This window comes from Mastacembelus armatus, chromosome 23, assembly GCF_900324485.2.
Source record: "Mastacembelus armatus chromosome 23, fMasArm1.2, whole genome shotgun sequence".
Taxonomy (NCBI): domain Eukaryota; kingdom Metazoa; phylum Chordata; class Actinopteri; order Synbranchiformes; family Mastacembelidae; genus Mastacembelus; species Mastacembelus armatus.
The window spans coordinates 4261049-4281419 of NC_046655.1; the positions used below are offsets into that span (position 1 = coordinate 4261049).

At 40.9% G+C, this 20371-nt stretch overlaps 3 protein-coding genes across 5 annotated transcripts in view; 1 reads left to right on the forward strand and 2 right to left on the reverse strand.

The window, feature by feature from the left end:
- LOC113142301 (sushi domain-containing protein 3) overlaps positions 1–3600 on the reverse strand; it is a 24489-nt gene extending 20889 nt beyond the window's left edge. For both annotated transcript variants that reach the window (XM_026327271.2, XM_026327269.2), the window contains exons 1-2: positions 3524–3600; positions 2868–3010 (exon numbers count right to left, since the gene is read on the reverse strand). The gene's annotated coding sequence lies outside the window, so the exon portion shown is untranslated. The remainder of the gene's footprint in view (positions 1–2867; positions 3011–3523) is intronic.
- Positions 2969–16894, forward strand: slc13a4 (solute carrier family 13 member 4). Its single transcript, XM_026327273.1, has 16 exons — positions 2969–3091; positions 8365–8493; positions 10140–10276; positions 10418–10593; positions 10741–10795; positions 11086–11122; positions 11213–11299; positions 11391–11575; positions 12693–12812; positions 13083–13184; positions 13937–14038; positions 14297–14421; positions 15070–15179; positions 15434–15595; positions 16203–16340; positions 16563–16894. Exons 1-16 carry the CDS (start codon positions 2969–2971, stop codon positions 16698–16700), a joined length of 1926 nt encoding a protein of 641 aa, XP_026183058.1. The 3' UTR covers positions 16701–16894.
- Positions 16895–18524: 1630 nt separating this feature from the next.
- Positions 18525–19774, reverse strand: coa6 (cytochrome c oxidase assembly factor 6). 2 transcript variants are annotated; one of them, XM_026326986.1, is made up of 3 exons: positions 19565–19774; positions 19230–19373; positions 18525–19088 (listed from the first exon to the last, which is right to left on the reverse strand). In XM_026326986.1, the coding sequence occupies exons 2-3, from the start codon at positions 19371–19373 to the stop codon at positions 18990–18992; spliced, it is 243 nt and encodes an 80-aa protein (XP_026182771.1). In that variant the 5' UTR covers positions 19565–19774; the 3' UTR covers positions 18525–18989. The 2 variants fall into 2 exon arrangements, with proteins under 2 accessions (XP_026182771.1, XP_026182770.1); XM_026326985.1 differs by having other exon boundaries at positions 19230–19385.
- Positions 19775–20371: the final 597 nt, after the last annotated feature.

The window sequence follows — 20371 nt, forward strand, 5'->3', positions numbered from 1 at the left end:
AAGAAAAATATGAAAAAACAGAAAAAAAATCTAACTTAAAATATTAGCAAGCTATAATGAGAAGTAAATAGTGTCTCCTTCCATCTTGATGGGTCTCTGGTTTATACACTGTAGATCCCTTCACTCTCAGGACTAAACGCTGAGGTGAATGTAAATCTGTACTTGGAGGATTTAAGTGAAGATCCGAGCTTTGGGTGACTCCCTGCCGCTCGGATGTTAATTTGGGAAGTGAGCAGCAGTGGCAGATTAGAAATAAGAAGTCAGACAGATAAACATGTAAATGTGTAGTGACAATCTGTGAGACGAGGAGACTTTCAGAACCCTGTAGCTTTGTCGGATCTCCTGTTTGATCTGCACTGCGGGACCTGGCTCTGGTCAATAACTAGTAAGAACATGATTAGTTGGTATTGATCCAAGAAAGGTTGATGAAGGGACAGCAGCATGATGACTTCTGAAGGTCTGAACTTTGTAACAAGAGTTACGTGTCATATTTCATCTTCCACAGTGATTTGGTAAAACAAATGGAAGGATTTACAATGCAGATGTAAATAAAAATTAAAGAAATCTTTTCATTAAAACTAAAAAGAAAAAATTAGCACAAAATAAAGAACTTAAATGATTAGAAAATAATTCAAGTTCAAATAAAATCTATGACAAATACTAGAAATCTTTAAAAAAAAAAAAAAGGATTAAATCCAAATCATGTTGTTGTGGTAAAGGTTGTAGGTTAAACAACTGAAAGCACTGTGGAGCTCGCCAACAGCACACTGAGATGGATTTAGATTTAATTCGCAATCTGAAGTGTGTCTTTGCGCCTGCTTGTGTGTGTGTCTCATACATTTTGGATGTGATTTCTAATCTGAGGTTAAAGTTTTCTGCAATCTGGCACTGCATTTTCTATTTAGTGCATTTTCTATGTACCTTTCAGGCCTTTCACTAAGCTGTCATCAGCCTCCTCTTTCCCAGCAGAAACATGTAAACTAAAAAGCTTATAAATGATAAGAACATATCTGGCCTTTACAAGGGAAAGTACACAGCACAAATAATTCAAATCATTAAGTACAATAAGAACCACCCTGCTGAGAACCATTTTTAAAAGGTCAATGCCATTTTCTTTCACACGACACTGAACGCAGCTCTGACACTAACGCTGGGGTGGGATATAGCACCATCTCGTGGTGATCTGGTGGTACTGCATCTTAAACTCCACATTGATTGGTTCAGCAAGGAGACATATTCTACATGATATGACATGATATTTAAACATAATGATCAAACACTTAACACACTTAACATTCACAAAAACCTACATTTATGTTATTACTTTGGCAATTGTTGCTATGACGATATGGTGAAAACACCTGGAAGTGACATCACCACCATAATGTGCTGGACAGCAGAAATTGTCATTTATAAGCAACATGGCACAAGCATGACCACAAGACGTGGTGCAGATCTGCCACTGGCCCCGCATCTCTGCCTCTCTCTCTGACCTGGCCTGACTGCATCCAACGGATGTTCTGTCCTGCTGCAGCTGGACAAAGTACCACTCCAAAAAAAACGCGCACACACACACACACACACACACACACACACACACACACACACACACACACACACGGGGAACTCAACTTGTGTGAAGTGCGATGCCATTGACAAAGTTTCACACAGTTTAAGACTAAAAGAGGTTTAGTGAGAATTAGCTAACAGTGACTGGGTTATGTAAACTCAAAAGTCCAATGAAAAGAACACACACTAATTGAATTTAATTTGTGTAGCCAGGCTGTATATAAATTATGCCCAGACCAGCCACAGGCCTTTTGATTGTGTGATTTGAAAGTGTTTTTGTTTGACTGTGGCAACTTGAACAATGTTTCAGCAATAAATAGTAAATTTCCATCATTAACTTGTCAAAATTTCAATACCTCTAATTTCTTCTCGGTTTTCATGCATTAAGACAGATTGAGTAGATAATCCCTATAAATGTCCAGGCAGCTAGGATTGTTTGCACTGTTGCTGATAGATGACAGCTCTTGTACATTTTTGCACATTATTGCTCATTAGACTCCTGTGCTCTCTCCAAGATTCCTCTAGAGGGCGGTGTGGGACTGCAGCCTTAAATCTGGAAACGGATCCCTGCTGTTTCAGGTTATAACTTTAAATGTATATCATTTTACTATTGATTGTGTAAATATTAAATTAAATATATAACACGTTTCTCATTTGTGTCTGCTGCGATATCATATAGGCATAATGTAAAAGGATTCTTTGGGATAATTTCTTAGATTTAATATTTTATTTTTTTCCTTGGGTCAGGTGCAGATTGTGCTGTTATTCCAAGGAAAACTAAAATTATTATTTGAGCCATGACAAATAACAAGGACCCCGATCAATCATGTTATGGACAGCAGATAAAGTCAGACGCACTGATCCCGCCACATAAAATATCTAATGACAGAATATTAGGTTTTAATTTAGGTTCTAATTCGTTTGTTGTTCTAGCTCCAGAAACTTTAACGGTGTAATTTTGAGACCACCCACCCCCTCAAATTCAGTATCTTATTGACTGAACTCTGCCTTTTGCAAACTTTGCTTAAGCCTGATTGGTCCAGTTAGAGCCAAAGAGGGTGGGGGCAAAGAGAAGATTAATTAGCATACCTATCCAGGCTCATAAATATGGCGGCAGGCTCACCTAAGTTTCTGAGCCTCAGAGGAGGAGAGGGACCTCTGGTGTAGCGCATGGCACGACGTTCGGACTCGAAAAAAGCAACTTCAGTCAACACTCACAGAGAAACACACGGGTCCGGCACACCGTCTGCAACCTGTGCGTAAAAGCGCACAGCCAAAACAGAAGTCCACGCGCTTACCGGAGACGGCTTCTCCTCCTCACCCTTCCTCCAACTCTCCAGACTCTCACACCCGGTTCTTCTGAGTTGTGGTCGGTCCAATCGAGCGCCCCGCATCACCCATGAGGCTGGAGGCCGCAGCCAGGATGGATCTGTTCAGGAAGCTATGGAAAGCGAGGAAACTGATCGTTGTGGTGTTCATCCCGCTGTCCCTGCTCCCCTTACCGCTCATCCACCCCAGCAGCGTGAGTACAAGAAATAAATAAAATACGTTTTCATAAACTCACTTCTGTCAAACAGTAGGAGCAAAATATAGAAATCTAAACTACTTGTCACTGAAAAGAAACCTAGGACATTCATATCAAATGTCACTCAGTCAATCTTCCATATTAAGTCTCATAGATATAAAAATCTAGGAAATACATCTGTGTCATTTGTTAGACATAAGCACCAGAAATTGCTGCTTGATCACAAGGTTTTAATCAAGATGGACAAGGACAAATGTTATAGGTATTAATGTACCAGTGTGTAGAAGAAAAGCACACAAGCTCTAATAGTGACATGACAATATTACAGCACACATTAAAATGATTACATGCTGCTTTGAACAGTGATATTTGCATGACAACACTAAATATAAGTAATTTAGTTAGTCAGTACATAGTTTTAAGAAATACCTATACTCTGCAGTAAATAAGACATCCAGCTGATCTGTTGCTGTTCTTCCTGGTTGTTGCTGATTGTTGTAGTCCCCTGATGGGATTTGGGTTTGCATGTGTGTGTTTGTGTGAGAGAGAGAGAGAGAGAGAGAGAGAGAGAGAGAATCAATCAAAAGGCACACTGTCTTCTGTTTTGATGAATGCTTGTCCCGATCATCAGCTGAGCCCTGTGTGTGAAGTGGCGATGTCGCGACATGTTGATGAGATGGAGATCACTGTTGTGTAAAAGAGCAAAGAGAGGGAGAGAGAACAACTTGATGCTGCTTTAGACTGAGGTTTTCCTTTGGGCTTTGCAGCTGGCTGTTGCCTTTACAAACTTTTCCCAGACAAATGAATTTGCACAGGAAAGAATAGGATTATATCAGTCTATATAAATCCAATCTGTGCAAGCATTAGCCTTTTTTTTTTTTTTTAAAGAAAATGTGTGTAGCCAAGAAGCACAGTAGCTGCCTGTCTGGCATTTGAGCATAGTAAGTGTAATGTTTAATGGGTGAGATGTGTATACCAAACTAAATTCAGCAAAACTAAAACTAATTCACCTGTAGATGGAACCAGATAAAAGAGCTGTGCTTCTGTTCAGAGTCTGTGACTAGACTATAATTTATTTATGAGACGCAAAAAGTGAGACTAGGCCCACATTTGTGTCATTAACACACAAGAAGATTCATTTAATTCATATGATCTGAAATAGTCAATTGATCAAGTGGCACTGAGTAAAACTGTGTTTAAATAACTCCAGCAACCCAGATAAAGATAAAGCACATAGATAATCAACTAATTATTTATGTCCCAGGTTTTACGAATTAAATATTATCCTGCCAAATAATGATACTTGATTTTAAGATATATTTATATGATCTGACACCAACTTTGGCTCTTTTTCTAAAAAATGTTAATCAAAACATTCAAGACATGTTCAACATATTAATATTATCACTTGGTCGTATATTTTTGCAGCACTTCCTAAATAAGGCAGCAGCCTAGGAACATGTAACATGGATATTAGCGCCAAGAGGTGTGTGTTCATGTGTTATATGTATGTTAGCTGTTCTGTGTCACAGATGTTTTTATTCCTACAAACATTGTTAATATTTAAATCGGCTGTTAGTCAGCCTGTCAACTCTGTCGCCCAGGAGCCTTGCTGTTATGTCAGGACTGGTGGCTGTTTGGCACAAGTAGGTGGCACAGGATGAGGCCAAGAAAGAACAAAAAAAACCCTCACTACAAAGAAAGAAACAATCCAAGCAATTAAGTTATATAATCAACCTACCACCATGCTGGATTTTGGACCCCACGTGGCTTGCTTACAACACTAGGGACCCCAGACTGTGTCAGGAATGTGACAGGGGTTCAAAGCATGTGTGCGTGTGTGTGTGTGTGTGTGCGTGCGTGCGTGCGTGCGTGCGTGTGTGTGTGTGTGTGTTTTTGGAGTGGTACTTTGTCCAGCTGCAGCAGGACAGAACATCTGTTGGATGCAGTCAGGCCAGGTCAGAGAGAGAGGCAGAGATGCGGGGCCAGTGGCAGATCTGCACCACGTCTTGTGGTCATGCTTGTGCCATGTTGCATCCCCATATAAATTAAAAGCTGTAGAATAGTTAAGCTGCAGAGCTGAGGGGAGTCCAGCAAGATACATACACAAACACATAAATACTCTACATGTAGGATAACATAGGATTCTACATTTCAGTCCATTCAGATTAAGATTCAACTTGATTATTATTCATTTTTATGTCACAAGTACGAACGAAGTATGAACGAAATTACGTTTTCATTGCTCGCAAGGTAGAGGAGAGGTAAAATAAGAAACGAAGAGGTAGAATATATAATAAAAATAGAAAGGACTTAACAGAATAAAAATAATAGATAAAATAAAATATGAATAAAATGATAGTTACAATAATTTCTGTCTTCAGAGGATGAATCTTGAACAGTGTGGTGATACTGAACATTCCTTGATTGCTTCATGTATCACACCATTTATCTTTATATTTCTTTACACATACAACACACACAAACATGTTTTACTTTAGGAGCTTGAGCATCGTGTCCTTTCGCAGCCTCAAAAGATCAAGTGAACTTTAGCCTAGATTTTTAAATATGTTCTATTTTTGTTCTTGTCACACTAGCTGTTGCCTCTCATTCGCTATTTCTTTAAAAATGTCATGTAGTCGCAAGCTAATCTGCAGGCAGGGTGAAAAAAAACTAATATTCACGTTTTTGTTGTTTTTTTTTAATGTGATAAATTTGATAGTACAGCTTTACATTTAGAATGATTTGAATTTGATTATGTCACCACACTGCAGAGGGGTTTTAAGTGTGATTACTGGTTGGCTTTAAGTGTTAACCAACTTCCTTCTTATATAGGAACACACCTTGAAATTAGGTTTGACCTCAAAGCAAACACAAAGCTTTCCTCCAGTGGTGTAGGAACCTCTACTGACTTCTGCTCCTTGACACGTCTCAGGATAAAGTCTGGTTATCATCAGGGGTTGCATCAGTGACCCTGCCTCTCTGCTTACCCAGCACTTCAGCTTTAACTTGTAAAAGAAGCACAGATGAGTGTGTGACACAGACCAATAATCAATGACCAGTGACTGCTGAATCAGACCATGTGTATCTCCCTGGTGTTCATTTATTCATCTTGGTCTGTCTCTTTTTATCTGTCCATTTGATGTGTTTTCCCTTATGCCACTTGTCTTTTCCTATTTCAGTTCTTCTCAAGTGTTTTTGGATCAGCAGCAGGTCAATAGTCAAATGCTTTGCTGTGGTTTAATCCCGTTATCAGGCAGGCTCCTTGATTACCTTATGCTTCCTGAATGTAAAGTCGTGTTTAGTGCTGATTAAAGCTATTCTTCATCATTCTGCAAATTAGCAAAAACAATTTATACTTGTCTTTGTGTAAAGGAATGTGATATGAAGAGTTTGATATTGTTATAAGATTTCCTTTGGCAAAGACCACTTTGGTTATGACCCCAAATACCCTGTTTTGTTCTTAGCCTAATCCAACAGCTGCGCCAAATACCTGGAAATGCCTCTTACCTCCTGCTAAGTTAAGTCTACATTAAAGCATTCAAAAAAGGAGGAGGACAGCCCAGGGCTTTGGAGTGACAACCTGTGCCACAAAAGTCAAACTAATTCTGAGTCATAACTAACAAAACAGGTGTATAACTGGGTGTCAAACAAACTGAAATCACCTTATTTGTATTTTTGTTGGCAAACTCTTAGCCTTCTTATCTACTGCACTGAAAAAAGACAAACGTGTTAGTGGGTAATGCAAAAAATAAGTTTATTCAAATTGAATCAACACAACTTAAATCATTTAAGAAATTGCAATGCCTTGGCTACTACTCAAATACACTTTTTTTCCCCCCCAGGGTGTAAATGAGAAAACTACCACAGAAAACCCTTCGACCTCTTCAGTTGTTTTCATGCTCATGCATCACAGTCTGTATAGTTCAGTGTTGTTAATGAGACAGCTATCTGCTCCTATATCTCTGATTTACAAGAGTGTAGCCTGCTTCTTCAGTCTTTGATGATTCAGAAATACAGTGTTGACTCTTTAACACCCGGACCATTTTCTACTTCCTGTCATTCCTGAGTACTTAACCAACATATCCACTAACACAGAATTAGCTGTGATAGGCTGATGTCAGCTGATACGTGGACCTGGTTGATTTATCAGTCTGACTTTAGCTGATATGCTGTGTGTAGAAAAGAAATGATATAAAAAAAAAATGCATGAAAGTAATTTAAACAACAGGCAGCAGAGGTGCTTAAAGGATTAAAGGGGTCATTTGTAACACATGAAGCAGGTTATTTATCATATTACATTAATTGATTTCTTCAAAGTCCCTGGTTTGAACAGCAGTACGGTCTGAGCAGATCTGGACGTGTTTCACTCTGGAGCCCTGTGGCTAATTGTTCCCCCTCTGGGTTTATTTATTTGCGATTAAGTGCCCTGTTACTGCAAGATGTTACACTGCATGTGCTGCTTATGTAAAAGCACTGTGAGCTTACACAGCATGTGCCTACGGTGAGTGTTGATTATGTTTTATGCTGCTATAGTATCATATCAAAAGCATTGGCTGCATTACTAACAGTGCTGCGTCCCATGCATCATTCTCTAATTGTTGGTTTAAATATGCCACAGGTTTTAGGAAAAACTGTATTGTAGGTCTGAAAAGCACATTGTAGGGACGCGGGGCAACCTCTGGAGCTGAACTGAAGGCACATTAGGAAAAACAAAAAAATTACACCTTTTGACTTTGGAGTTTAAATTATCCCCCGGGTGAAGTGAAAGGTTAATGAAAGTTTTGGCAATTTTCATAAGGTCTCCACAAATGTCACGAGATTCCCCTTCAGGTTTTAAGGTTGGGGAGTCCGTCTCTAAGCCCTCTGGTGTTGTGACACAGCGGCATGAGAGACCCGTATGTTGATATTATATAACCATAACCAGATTAATGCAACATCTGTGTGTGTCTATATTTGTGCTCGTGTGTGTGTTAGTACTAGAGAGTTTGTGTGTGCAGCCCAGTTGGATTCAGAGTACAAACCTCAGTCCTCCAGCATCCTGGCAGCACTTCAAGTCAAATGACACACAAACCAACAATTGTAATGTTAGAGTCTAAAGAAACATGTCTACATCTGTGTGCATGCTCGTGTGTGTGTGTGTGTGTGTGGGATATTATTGAACAGGAATAAGATTCAAAAAGACATTTTAAGTCTTCTAATGCTTTCTAGATTATTTTGTGACATCGAGGTCTGAATATATTTATATATTTTGTTTCCCCGACTTGCAGGAGGCCTGCTGTGCGTATGTGCTGATAGTGACGGCAATCTACTGGGTGTCAGAGGCCGTTCCCTTGGGTGCCGCTGCGTTGGTCCCAGCCTTCCTCTATCCGCTCTTTGGGGTGCTCAAGTCTAGTGAGGTGAGTTGATTTTGGGGTTTGGGAAGAATAAATATATGTAGAGAAACCACAGCTCTGACTACAAATGCCACAATGTGAACTAGAACTCTAGAAAAACAGTGATATTTAGGGCAGGCAGTAAACTGTGTGGCTTAACAGTGAATGCTGGGAAATGTGGTGCTACTGTGCTGGTAGCATGTGTCAGCTGATCAAAGTGCTGTAAATGCAGATGCACAGTAATTCCACATCAGATGGAATATGGGTAAACTTTCTTCCCACTTTACCAACAATCAGTGCAACTGCCACACTGTAAATTAGATGGTTGGACTGATGGTGACAGTCCAGAGTTTCACAATTCTTTTATTTGAAACACTATTTTAGTTTAATTTCCATCAAACCCTCCCCCTCTTCTTCACTTTTTTTTTTTTTTTAAATCAGAATTACATAAAAAGTGAGCTGTGCACCTCATGTGACCAAATCGCATTGACAAAGAGTGACAAAGCTGCCTGCTCTAACACTGCTGTAAGCCTCTTGTGATGGCGTTCCGTAAATATGCCACCACAGAGCTTTATGCAACATTTTCAGTCAATTACAGTACTCCAAGTCGGCCTTAACACCCCCAGTTTCCTACATGAACCCTCTAGTGACCACTGGCTGAATGCCTATGTGGAGCATTAGCGCCGTACATAAAGTACAGACAACTAAAGTCCTTGATTTAATAAAGGATTAATGTTTTTCCTGTTGGCTTTTAATGTTACTGCAGGTGGCATCAGCAGAAACTCAGGCCAACAGGTTATCTGGTTAAAGTTTTTCTTGTATATCAAGTCATTAAAGTTTGCTTGAAACCAGAGATGAAGTTTATAAATTAGTCTGCTACTAAAAGATTTTATTTACTGTTAAACTAGAACTGATTAACTGAGTTTACGGATGAGCTGAGAACCTATAAGCTGCAGGAGACAGATAACTGGTAACAGCCAATATCCTTTCTTGGATTATCAATATTTCTGTTCTAACCAGTTCTATTTGTGCCAGTTATCTAGAGCTAAAATGATTATTGATTAATAGATCAACAGTGAACCTATTGCGTTGATTGTATTGTGGCATCAAAATGTTTTACCAGACAAAACAAGACATTAGGAAAATTACAAAAGCCAATTTTCACTAGTTAAATAATCTATAAATAAACTGCTATGTGTATAAATGTTGTAATTATTTCTTTTTTCCCTTGTCCATCCATTGAATCCATGGAATTGACCTTTTTCCCTATTGGGTCTCTGTGGACTGTGGCGGGATGGGTCCCGTCTGTTACTGGGTTGTGTTTTTATAGATAGGTGCGGTCTGGGCCCTGGGGCTATACCAGAGATACAGAGAGATGGAGCTGTGTGTGAAACGGTCCGGCAGGAGGTGGTGCAGCAGGTTTTTTTGTGTGAGCTGAGGCTTACTTAACACTGTGCGGCTATGAACCTTGCAGATGGGAAGTAGGGCAGATTAAGTGGGAAAAATGTCAGACTAAGTGTGGATCTGACTGGAGGAGGCTGAAGTAGGGAAGTGGGTGAAGGAGGGGAAAATGAAAAAGCTCAGTTAAATCCTTCTTGTCTCTTTGGATTTCTTTTTATGTTTCTTTAATACATCTGTGTTATTTTGTGCAAATCTAATGTTGTGATCAGGTGGCAGCAGAATACTGTAAGGACACCACTCTGCTGCTGATGGGAGTCATCTGCCTGGCAGCCTCCATAGAGAAGTGGAACCTGCACAAACGCATTGCTCTGCGCATGGTGATGATCGCAGGGGCCAAGCCGGGGATGTAAGCAGCACACACATTGAAGCACATCCAGTAAAACGACCCTGTTCATACACACACATGCACACACACTGCATGTCATTCAGCACCCTGAATGAGCAGCTCTCTACACTTAGTGAGGTGAGAACCTTCTCTCTTGTCCAGGTTGGTGCTGGGCTTCATGTGCTGCACGGTGTTTCTGTCCATGTGGCTCAGCAACACATCCACCACAGCCATGGTGATGCCCATAGCCGAAGCTGTCCTGCAGCAGCTCATCTGCACCGGTCTGGCCGACAGCCACGATGACTCCGAGGCCACCGAGTCCCCTGAGGACGATGGCGGTACGTCTTGCCCAGTCACTGCTCTGGGATACGATGTGTGTAGAAAACACTGTGGCTCCAGCTGCAGCAGAGAAGAGTTTCTCTTGGCAACATCTGAACTCTCCAGCAGTTCTCCTGCTGCACTGACTTTGGCTATTGTTGTTTCAGACAAGGAAGATAACCTGGAGAAAAACCAGTTAGAGCTGCTCTATAGCAATAACAGGTATGTGTGTTTAAGGAGATGTGGATTGTTTCTGTGTAATCATATGCAGAACTGCCACCTGCGTATGTTGTTTCTCTTAAATTTCTTCTTCCAAATTGCAGTTATCAGAAGTGTTGCACTGTACCACAGTCCAATTGTTGGTCTGTAGAGTAAAATATGAGTTCCAGCTCAGTGTTTCTTTTTTTTTTTAATGAATGTGCATGTATATAACATTTCAGCAGTAGTGTCCCATGAATTTGATTGCCAGATCTTGTGCCCACTTTGACCTTGATTTCTTTTCACTTTTCCAGTGACTGCACAAAACAGCAGCTTTCTACATTTAGTCAGGTGAGACACCAAGTAGCCAAATAATGTAACACCAGACAAGCAGAGAAATTCATATATATTCACAGTGAAGCCTCTTTCTCTTGTTCACAGGTAAAGGCTGGGCAGGTAAAAGGTGTGGGTCTGAAGCCTGTCTGTAACCAGGAGGTGATTGGTCACACAAATGGACACCTGCCAGAGGTTAGGAACATGTAATTGGAAGTTAATGAGGCAGGTGTGGGACTCTAACCATTACCAGCTACGGTTGATATCTGTAACATTTCCCTTTTAGATTGCAGTCGAAATCCCGAATGTGAAGCGAGTGAAGGCCAGGAGAGATTCCCAGTATCCCACCAAGAGGGATCACATGATCTGCAAATGCCTGTCGCTCAGCATCACCTACGCTGCAACCATCGGAGGGCTCATCACTATCACTGGCACATCCACCAACCTCATCTTTGCTGAGCAGTTTAACACGTAGGTGCAACACACACACACACACTACAGCACTAAGGTTGACAGAATGGCTTTTACAATGTTGCAAAGGACAGGTTTGGTTCCTGAGTGTGTGTATTAGTCATAAAACCGCTGGTAATATTACCAGAAACACCAGTCAGAGAATGAATAAAATCCTCAAAATTATCCCCTCCAGGTTTAAATGATCATAAGTCAATTTATTTATTTAAATGTTGTCAAATAAAGTCACACTGTAAGTAAACAGAACACACTGACTAACACGACTGCAGTGTGCAGAAACAGCATTTTTAATTGTTGGCGTATTAAATTAGTCTTGTGTGTATGTGTCCTTTTCTGAAAGAACTTCACGTTAGTATGACGAGGATGTGATCAGCATGATATATATGCATACAAACCAGTGTTAATTTTCGTTGACGAAGTATTTTCGTTGTAGTTTTCGTCAACAAGTTTTCACTGACGAAAACGTTTTTTGACTCTAAATTGCCCATAGGAGTGAGTGTGAGTGTGTGAGGTTGTTTGTCTCTATGTGGCCCTGTGATGGACTGGAGACCTGTCCAGGGTGGACCCCTGCCTTTCACCCAAAGAGAGCTGGGATAGGCTCCAGCAGATCCCTGTGACCCTGGTTAGGAATAAGTGGGTATAGATGATGGATGGATTATTCCTGGCACATTAGGAAGATGTCGCTGATTTTCAGCCTCTGCTCTGTAGGAAACGTACATTACAATGAAAAACAGTGATGCTTTAGATTAAATCATCTTCTGTTTGTGTTCAAGACAATAACTGAATGTGTATTTTACACCAGTGATCAAAGAGCGACCCCTCCAGAGTGTTTAACAGTGTGACTCCTGTCGGGCAGGTTAATAAAGCAGGTCACACTGTGGTTTTTCCTGGTGGATTGACTGCCACAGCACATAACAGCCATACTCTCATTGACTCGCCTCTTATCAGTGTGGAGCGTTAGCTGCGCTGCTGCACAGCTAACAAGATGAGAATGACAGCAGCTGTCAGTCAAAGCCTTAGCACACACAAAAAGAAAGCAGGGTAACGTAGGTGGCTGATGAGGGTTAGATGCTTATTTTGTCTGTCTGTCTCAGTGCCAGTGTCTCTCTCTTTCTAGTCGTTACCCAGATGCCAAGGTGATAAACTTTGGCACGTGGTTCATCTTCAGCTTCCCCATAGCCATCATCATGCTAGTCCTCACCTGGCTGTGGCTGCACTTCCTCTTCCTAGGCTGCAAGTAAGTGTATTTGTGTGTGTGTGTGTTTTACAAATCATATCCTTTACTTTAAATTGTTCAGTGTCATATCCATGTGTGATTATGGTGTGTATCCTACCTGTCATTTTTTTTACCATCTTATCATTATAGACTCATGGTAATCCCTCAGTCTACAATATAACATTGAACCACAGTGTCATTTGGTGCCCTCTGACTGCAGGTTGGGAAATCACAAAGTGACTGTGTCATGTCACCCTGTGGTTGATGTTGTTGTCGTTGCTGTGTGTTCAGCTTCAGGGAAACATGCTCTCTGAGTAAGAAGCGCAAAACCAGGAGAGAGATGCTGTCAGAGAAGAGGATCCATGAGGAGTACGCAAAACTGGGCCCCATCAGGTGTGTACATGCACGTGTGTGTCTTTGCCTTAGCTTTCCTGACTTGAAAGGGAATTTGGCCAGTTCCTGTGGGAAGTTTGAGGTAATTTATTGGACATTTATGGTGTCATTTATTGTATTCTGGGTTCTGGGGATTTTCAGAACCACAACAGTGGAAACCGTTTGAACATAAATACACCAGGATGGATGGCAGTTTGGAGGGGGTTTGCTGCAATGCATGAGTCATAGCGTTAATGTCTTGCATACAATTGTAGAAACGCCATAGATATATCACAGCTATATTAAAATCTTGTATCAGGTTTGCATATTAAAAGGTCCAATTTGTGCCTGCAATTATTCAACATGACCCAGGCCAAATAACTTAAGCAATAACTTGTAGACTGGTATTCCTGTCTCTGTGATGATTAATTTGAAATAATTGTAGTGAGGACATTTCTGCATTGTAAGGACATTTTGGCTGCTCCTCGCTGCAGTTTAAAGGCTGAGCCTCTGTATTTAGAGTTAAGATTAGAATTGGGTTAGGTTATGGGTTTGAGTTAAGCATTTAGTTGTGATGAATGAAGTTAGAGTCTGGGGAGTGCAATCTCAGGTTCTTCACAAGTAGAGAAAGACAAATATGTGTGTGTGTGTATCTTAGTCATACACTCAGACATGACACTGTGGTACAATCATGTTATCACTCATGTAATTGGTGCTCAAACTGTGGCTTCTACATTTGTGTGTGTGTGTGTGTGTGTGTGCGCGTGTCCCAGCTACCCAGAGGTGGTGACCGGTGTTTTCTTCATCCTGATGACTCTGCTGTGGTTCACTAGAGAGCCAGGTTTTGTACCCGGCTGGACATCTCTTTTTGAGAAGCAAGTATACACAATGTTACAACACACCACCCCATAGTGTCAGTTATCAGACAATGTCGATAGTGTTGTGTGCATAAACACACACTGTCACACAGTGACTGTACTCTGTGTGCATGCACACACATCTGAACTTATCATCTTAATAAATAAACCCATCATTTTTGTCCTGAAACATAAGAAGAGGCTCAATGCCTAAGCTTTCTAAGCAGCCTCTTCTTCTTCTGCTTCTCTAATTTCTGCTCATGTTCTCCTTCTCAGGAAAGGCTACAGGACTGACGCAACAGTGTCTGTCCTTCTTGGCTTCCTGCTCTTTCTCATCCCTGCCAGGCAACCTTTCTCCTCCTCTTCTTCCTCCTCTTCCTCCTCCAGCTGTGAAGAAACAGGTCAGGACCACACGCTCCTACATCTGGCAGTTTTCTGATATACCTGTGCTGCGTTTACACAAGTAAATTCACTGTGTCGGTTGAACAGGGATATTTCATATCGGGCAATATTCAATGTTATTTGGTTTTTGCGGCCTGCTCCCTTCATCTGGCCCTTAGAGGAGCTTTAATTTAAGAATAGAAACACAGTAGTATTTACAGCTCTTATGAAATGGTGAAACCCAGTAGTGGGATTATATATTTTTGACTTTATTCAGAATAAATAGCTTGTATTACTTGTTTTAACTGCGCCTGTTTGTGTTAACATGTAAGTTGATTTATTGCCTGTCACCGAGTCAGAGAAACTCTGCTTTAAAAACAGTTAAACTTCAGACACTGGTCTTTTCCACAGCTGTGCAGGTTTTTTTGGACTTGGAAATGAAAAATTTACAGACCTGTAAATACATTTTCACCACATTCCCATAATATAAATTATAATACTAAGCGGTTAAAACTTAAACATAAAAATACTAAAACTGATTTTGAAGTCATATATAATATGCTAATTTCAGACTTGAGTAGTAATCACAGATGACTGCCCTAGCTGTTAGCACTCCTGCTATAGTACCATGTTTTTCTGTGGTTTTAAACCGTCACATGATGATTCAGAGTCTGACCCCCTGGCACCCATGATCACCTGGAAGGACTTCCAGAGACTGATGCCATGGGAGATTGTGATCCTGGTGGGAGGAGGCTATGCACTGGCTGCAGGTTGTAAGGTAATGTATGTGTGTGTGTGTGTGTGTGTGTGTGTGTGTGTGTGTTGGACTCCAGTACTGCACCATCCTAGCTGCAAAGTTGAGTGTTAGGACACATTTTTATTCCACATCATTTACCATCTGTCTTCACAACCTTGATGTAAATCATGTCGAAGCACAAGAAGTTCAAGTAGCCATGACTGCACACTGGCAGACTGACCGTACTTGTACTGTTTGAGGATGCTCATGGGTTTTGTCTGTACGTGTGTGTGCAGGTGTCAGGCCTGTCAGTGTGGATTGGCAGACAGCTGGAGCCCATGAGTGGTCTTCCTCCATGGGCTGTCACCCTGCTGGCCTGCCTGTTGGTGTCTGCGGTCACTGAGTTTGCCTCTAACCCGGCAACTCTCACTGTTTTCCTGCCCATCCTGTCTGCGTTGGTACGTCACACACAATAACCTTGGCTTAGTCTCAAAAAAAGGGCCAGCCCTTATTAGTAATCAAACTGCGAATTAGTCCAATTGAGAATTCAGTCATTTTAGTAGTTTATTACGCACCTGTTACATGTTTTTCATTAAGTGTGCAGGCAAAAATATGAAGGTCAATGCAAGTCCATTGCCTAGAAAAATATATGACCCAAACCTGTAAGACAAATTAAATTATCCCCAATGAGGCACACTGGCAGAACAAGTTAAAAATTCCGCTTCTCTCCCTGGAAATCTTAAAAGCTCTGAATTTTCTAGCTTCGTATGAAGACTGATTGTATCATGCCAAGGTTAAGATAGTTCTGAAACAATTTCTGTGCACCAATCAGAGTTAGGAAACCATGGAATAAAAATGTGATGGGAGTTGTGATGTATTTTGTGCCTTTCAGTCTGATCAACCCACAGCCACAGTCTTGATGATGCAGATTAACTGAGTGTTTTGGGTGTTGAACTCGTAAAAGCATTTTGACTCATCATTTCTTGTTTTTGGGGACATGTCTCTTGACATCTCTCCTTGCCCCCCCCCCCCCCCGTTCTTTTTTACCCCCTTCCCTACTTCCAGTCAGAGACTCTGCTCATCAACCCCCTCCACACTTTGATCCCCTCCACCATGTGCGTGTCATTTGGGGTCATGCTTCCAGTAGGGAACCCCCCCAACGCCATTGTCTTCAGTTATGGCCACGTGCAGATCAGCGACATGGTACGACACACACACACACACACACACACACACACACACACGCGCGCGCGCGCGCTAAGTCACATGCTCTGTCTGCACCTGCAGCATCAAAAGGCTCAAGTGTGGTAAAATTGTCTTACATAATCAAAGGCATGAAGATTTTTTTTTTCTTTAACTCTTGTGAACCAAAACATCTGATTTTGGTGTTTATTTTTAAATTCATTTCCTTTTTTCTTTCTTCAGGTCAAAGCAGGTTTCGGGGTGAACCTGATTGGCGTGGCGGTGGTCATGTTGGCCATCACCACATGGGGGGTTCCCCTCTTCAACCTGACTGAGTTCCCAGCCTGGGCAGTGGCCAGAAACATCACCGGGAGCTTATAACCATGGGCTGGGTGGGGCCAGTGGCAAGTGAAGGGGAGGAATCAATGAGAGACAGAAAGAGAGACTGGGCAAATGTTTCAACAAAGAAAGATGACAAGAACGTGAAATATGGTGTCTCAAGAGGGTGGACTTGTTCACTCTTTAGCTCTTTCTTAGACTGATTCGACTGAACCTGCATGGAGGGAAGAAGGAGAAGAAAAGGAGCAGAAATCACCTGTTGCTAAGATGTAAGATTAAGAATGATCCACCCTATAGGGGCATTACAAGGATTGCTGACTGCCTGTGAGAAATTATCTTATCTCAGTAACCAGTAACTTTCTTGTTACCTCCATTAGTGAAGTTTCAGAAAGTGTTTTTATTGAAAATATCCCTAAAAGCTGTTATACATGTTATTTTTGAGGTGATCAAGGTGATAATTTTGTGTGTTTCTAATAGGACAAATGAAAAAGCACCTGAAAGGTATTTTTAGACACACATCATCCATTCTTTTAGGTTGCTCTTTCACCAGATAACATACACTGCAATGGGAGGGTTATACTTTGCAATGTGACTGCTGTAGTAAAGCAAGACAAATGCATTAATAGAGGCTTTTACCATGGTTATAAATGTACTGTATACATAGAGCTACTTACTAAGCCTGTCTGATAGTCTATAAGATCGGTCTCTAATGAGAAACTGTATGTTTGAGATCAGATCTGATGGATGTCTTTACCAAAGCTTCTGAAATTGATTTTGTGCCTTATACTGAGAACATACTAATATTTTGTCTCCACATTTAATCCAAGTACCATGCAGTGCCTCAAGTGCCTTTACCATGTCAGTGCCTGTCAACAACCTCCTAAGCCTGAAAGTGTTAGTTGCTTAAACCTTAGAGCAGTGCAGGACCTCAGGTTGCTGCCATTCCCTTAAAATCATGGAGAGCAGCCGTGTAACAGCACTGACACCAGTATAACATCAAACTGTACTGTATTTCTTTATGTAATCACACCATAATGTATTTTAGTGATCTCTAACCACAATGGTTACGTTTTTATTTTAGGCTGCAGGAATGCTTTATCAAGTATCAGTAATTATCACACAAAAATATACTGTTATGAAATCTATTATGTTAGCATGTTAAGCAACAGGTTGATCATGTCTTAATCTGAGCTGTGACTTTTCTCAATGTGCGTGAATTCAGAAAACTCCAGTCCTTGAGGGCCACTGTCCTGCTTGTTTTCCAACTATCCTTGCCCTAACCACTGTTGATTATCTGGATCAGGTGTGTTCAGCCAATCAGACGCTTCAAGCGCAGCCTAAGTTATTGTTAAATGCAGCATCCAAAGTGTTTAAAGAGGAAATAGAGTGAGTGAGCACAGGGTTGTATGGCACAGCAGTTTGTCCAGTCAACCGTCAAATCAGAATAACTGTTATTTGTTGGTGAACGGGTTTGAGTACGACACAATGCTGTGCAAAAAGTAAGATATGCTTTATATTTTTACACACATTTTAAGTGTCATTTCTGGCTTTTTATATCACTGCATTTATAAGTATGGGCCTTAGCATAGGCAGAATCAGACGCCTATGTTTTCTTCTGAAATGTATTCAGTTTTATTGAACGTTTTCATACATCTCAGTGGTGTTGCAGCATTGACCTTTGACCTATGGGCTACACTCCTTTGTAAATACACACAGATTTGTAATATAATGTCTTAGTCTGTTTCCAAATGAACTGTATTATTTCTGATACATGTTTACATTGACGTTTCACTCATATCCCACTAAGACAAAAACTGTAGTATAAGAAACATGCATGTAAAACAATAAAACCACTGAACCTACAGATTGTTTGGATTATTTATTTTATGATTTTATTTCCATAACACAAGCCTGTTAGTCACTTTGCCTAAGGAAACAGTTTTTAGGTAATCTGAATGATCAGTTAATGTATATTAGGCTATAGTGACAACACCGCATTTACTTTGCCAGAGAAAACTGGATTCATTAACCATGGATCTTTTCACTCTCATCATTTGTGGCTGTTACAAAACATCTCAGACCAGCTGGGTTATAATATGAGCCTGATGCCATGTGATGGGATCTGAAAGGGGAAACTCAAAGAAGTTTCAATGAGGCCCCTTGTGCTGCCATGTGGAGTCAAGATGTATGGTGTCCCGATTCTGCTTTTAATCTTTGTACAAATAAATAAGAATGAAGTACAAGTACTCCTCCAAGTCCTGCACCTCTGGCCCTGGTCTGAACAGAGCTAAAAGTCAGTCAGTCCGCAGCCTTTCTGCTGTCCGGTGATGGTTAAGAGGGCTGCCGGGGGCCCTCAGCAGGGGTGAAACCTTCCGTCTGGAGCTTTTCCTTGTATTTCAAAAAATCTCTCCTTTTGGTGAAATATTTCACCTGCAGCAGGATGGAAAACACAAGGATCAATCTTTCCATAAATATGCTCCTTTGAATAGCACCCAATAAATAAATAATACACCTTAAGATCAATCACACCGTTTGCACTTCATACAAGACAAAGAAGACGGCATGGTTTACCCACTGAGCAGGACATTTTGCCTCAAACTCTCGCTGGAAGTTCTGGCAGGACGCAGCTTTGTCATCACTGTCATCCAGACATTTCCACAGCTGGTCCCTGGCATCCCAGCATGCCTTTCTCTCTGCTGAATTAGGAGCTGCCATCTTTACCTGAACCTAGGATGAGTTCCCAAATGAAAAGGCATGAAGAAGAATGAAGCGCTGTAGCTCTCACTTACTGCTATAATAATACTTAGGTATCACCATTATTGTTATAATAATTAGCTTCTATACTACCAGCATGCTCGGCCTGAAGCTGTTTGACATTAGAGTGTAAATAAATAGTTAACACCTACCTCACTATAAGAGCAGCTGTAATAAGCTGAAGGAAAGTTTAAAACCTCCAGGAGGATTTTTTCGATCGACCACCACTGCTAGTCGCTCCGTCACTCCATTCAAAATAAACAACAGAAATAAAAAACAGAGAAATCCGGGGACCAAAGTCCAAACTAGACTTTTGTGGCGCTCAGCAAACTGAAGGACGCGCACAGCGGCGCTTCCTTGTCGCTTCGTGATGACGTCAAGGCGTGATCACCAAAAGGTACCAGGTGATGGCGCAGTTTGATTACAAACCAAAGTGAAGCGACTCGGTTGAGATTTGTGATACCCGTGATAAAATACCTGACATCTCTTCGTCTCTACGCACAGTGTGGACTAAACAGGTAAACAGGAAAAACACTGACCAGGTGAGAGGGATGTGACTTTTTAATTGGTGTCAAGAACTGAGCGTCTCACTGAGTTTATTTAATGATCCCTAACCTCAGTGAGACAATGGTCACTTTACATTGTGACATGAAATGTAATCACGGATATCCAAGTGTAATCTATTTCATGTTTAAACAGCTCTCCATAGTTGCCTTTAATGGACTTTGGACTAGTCAGAACGCCTTTTAGGATATCCAAAATGACATCAGGTGCTAGTGTGCCGTTTTAGGATTTATTAGATGTCTGCAATTACATTTTGACTAGTCAAAAGTCACATCTAAGATATCTGCAATGCATTTTCGACTAGTCAGAACTCGAATTTTAGATATTTACAATTGAACTGTGACCTGTAATATATTAGCTTTGGATATCCAAAAAGATATTTAAGATATCTCTTA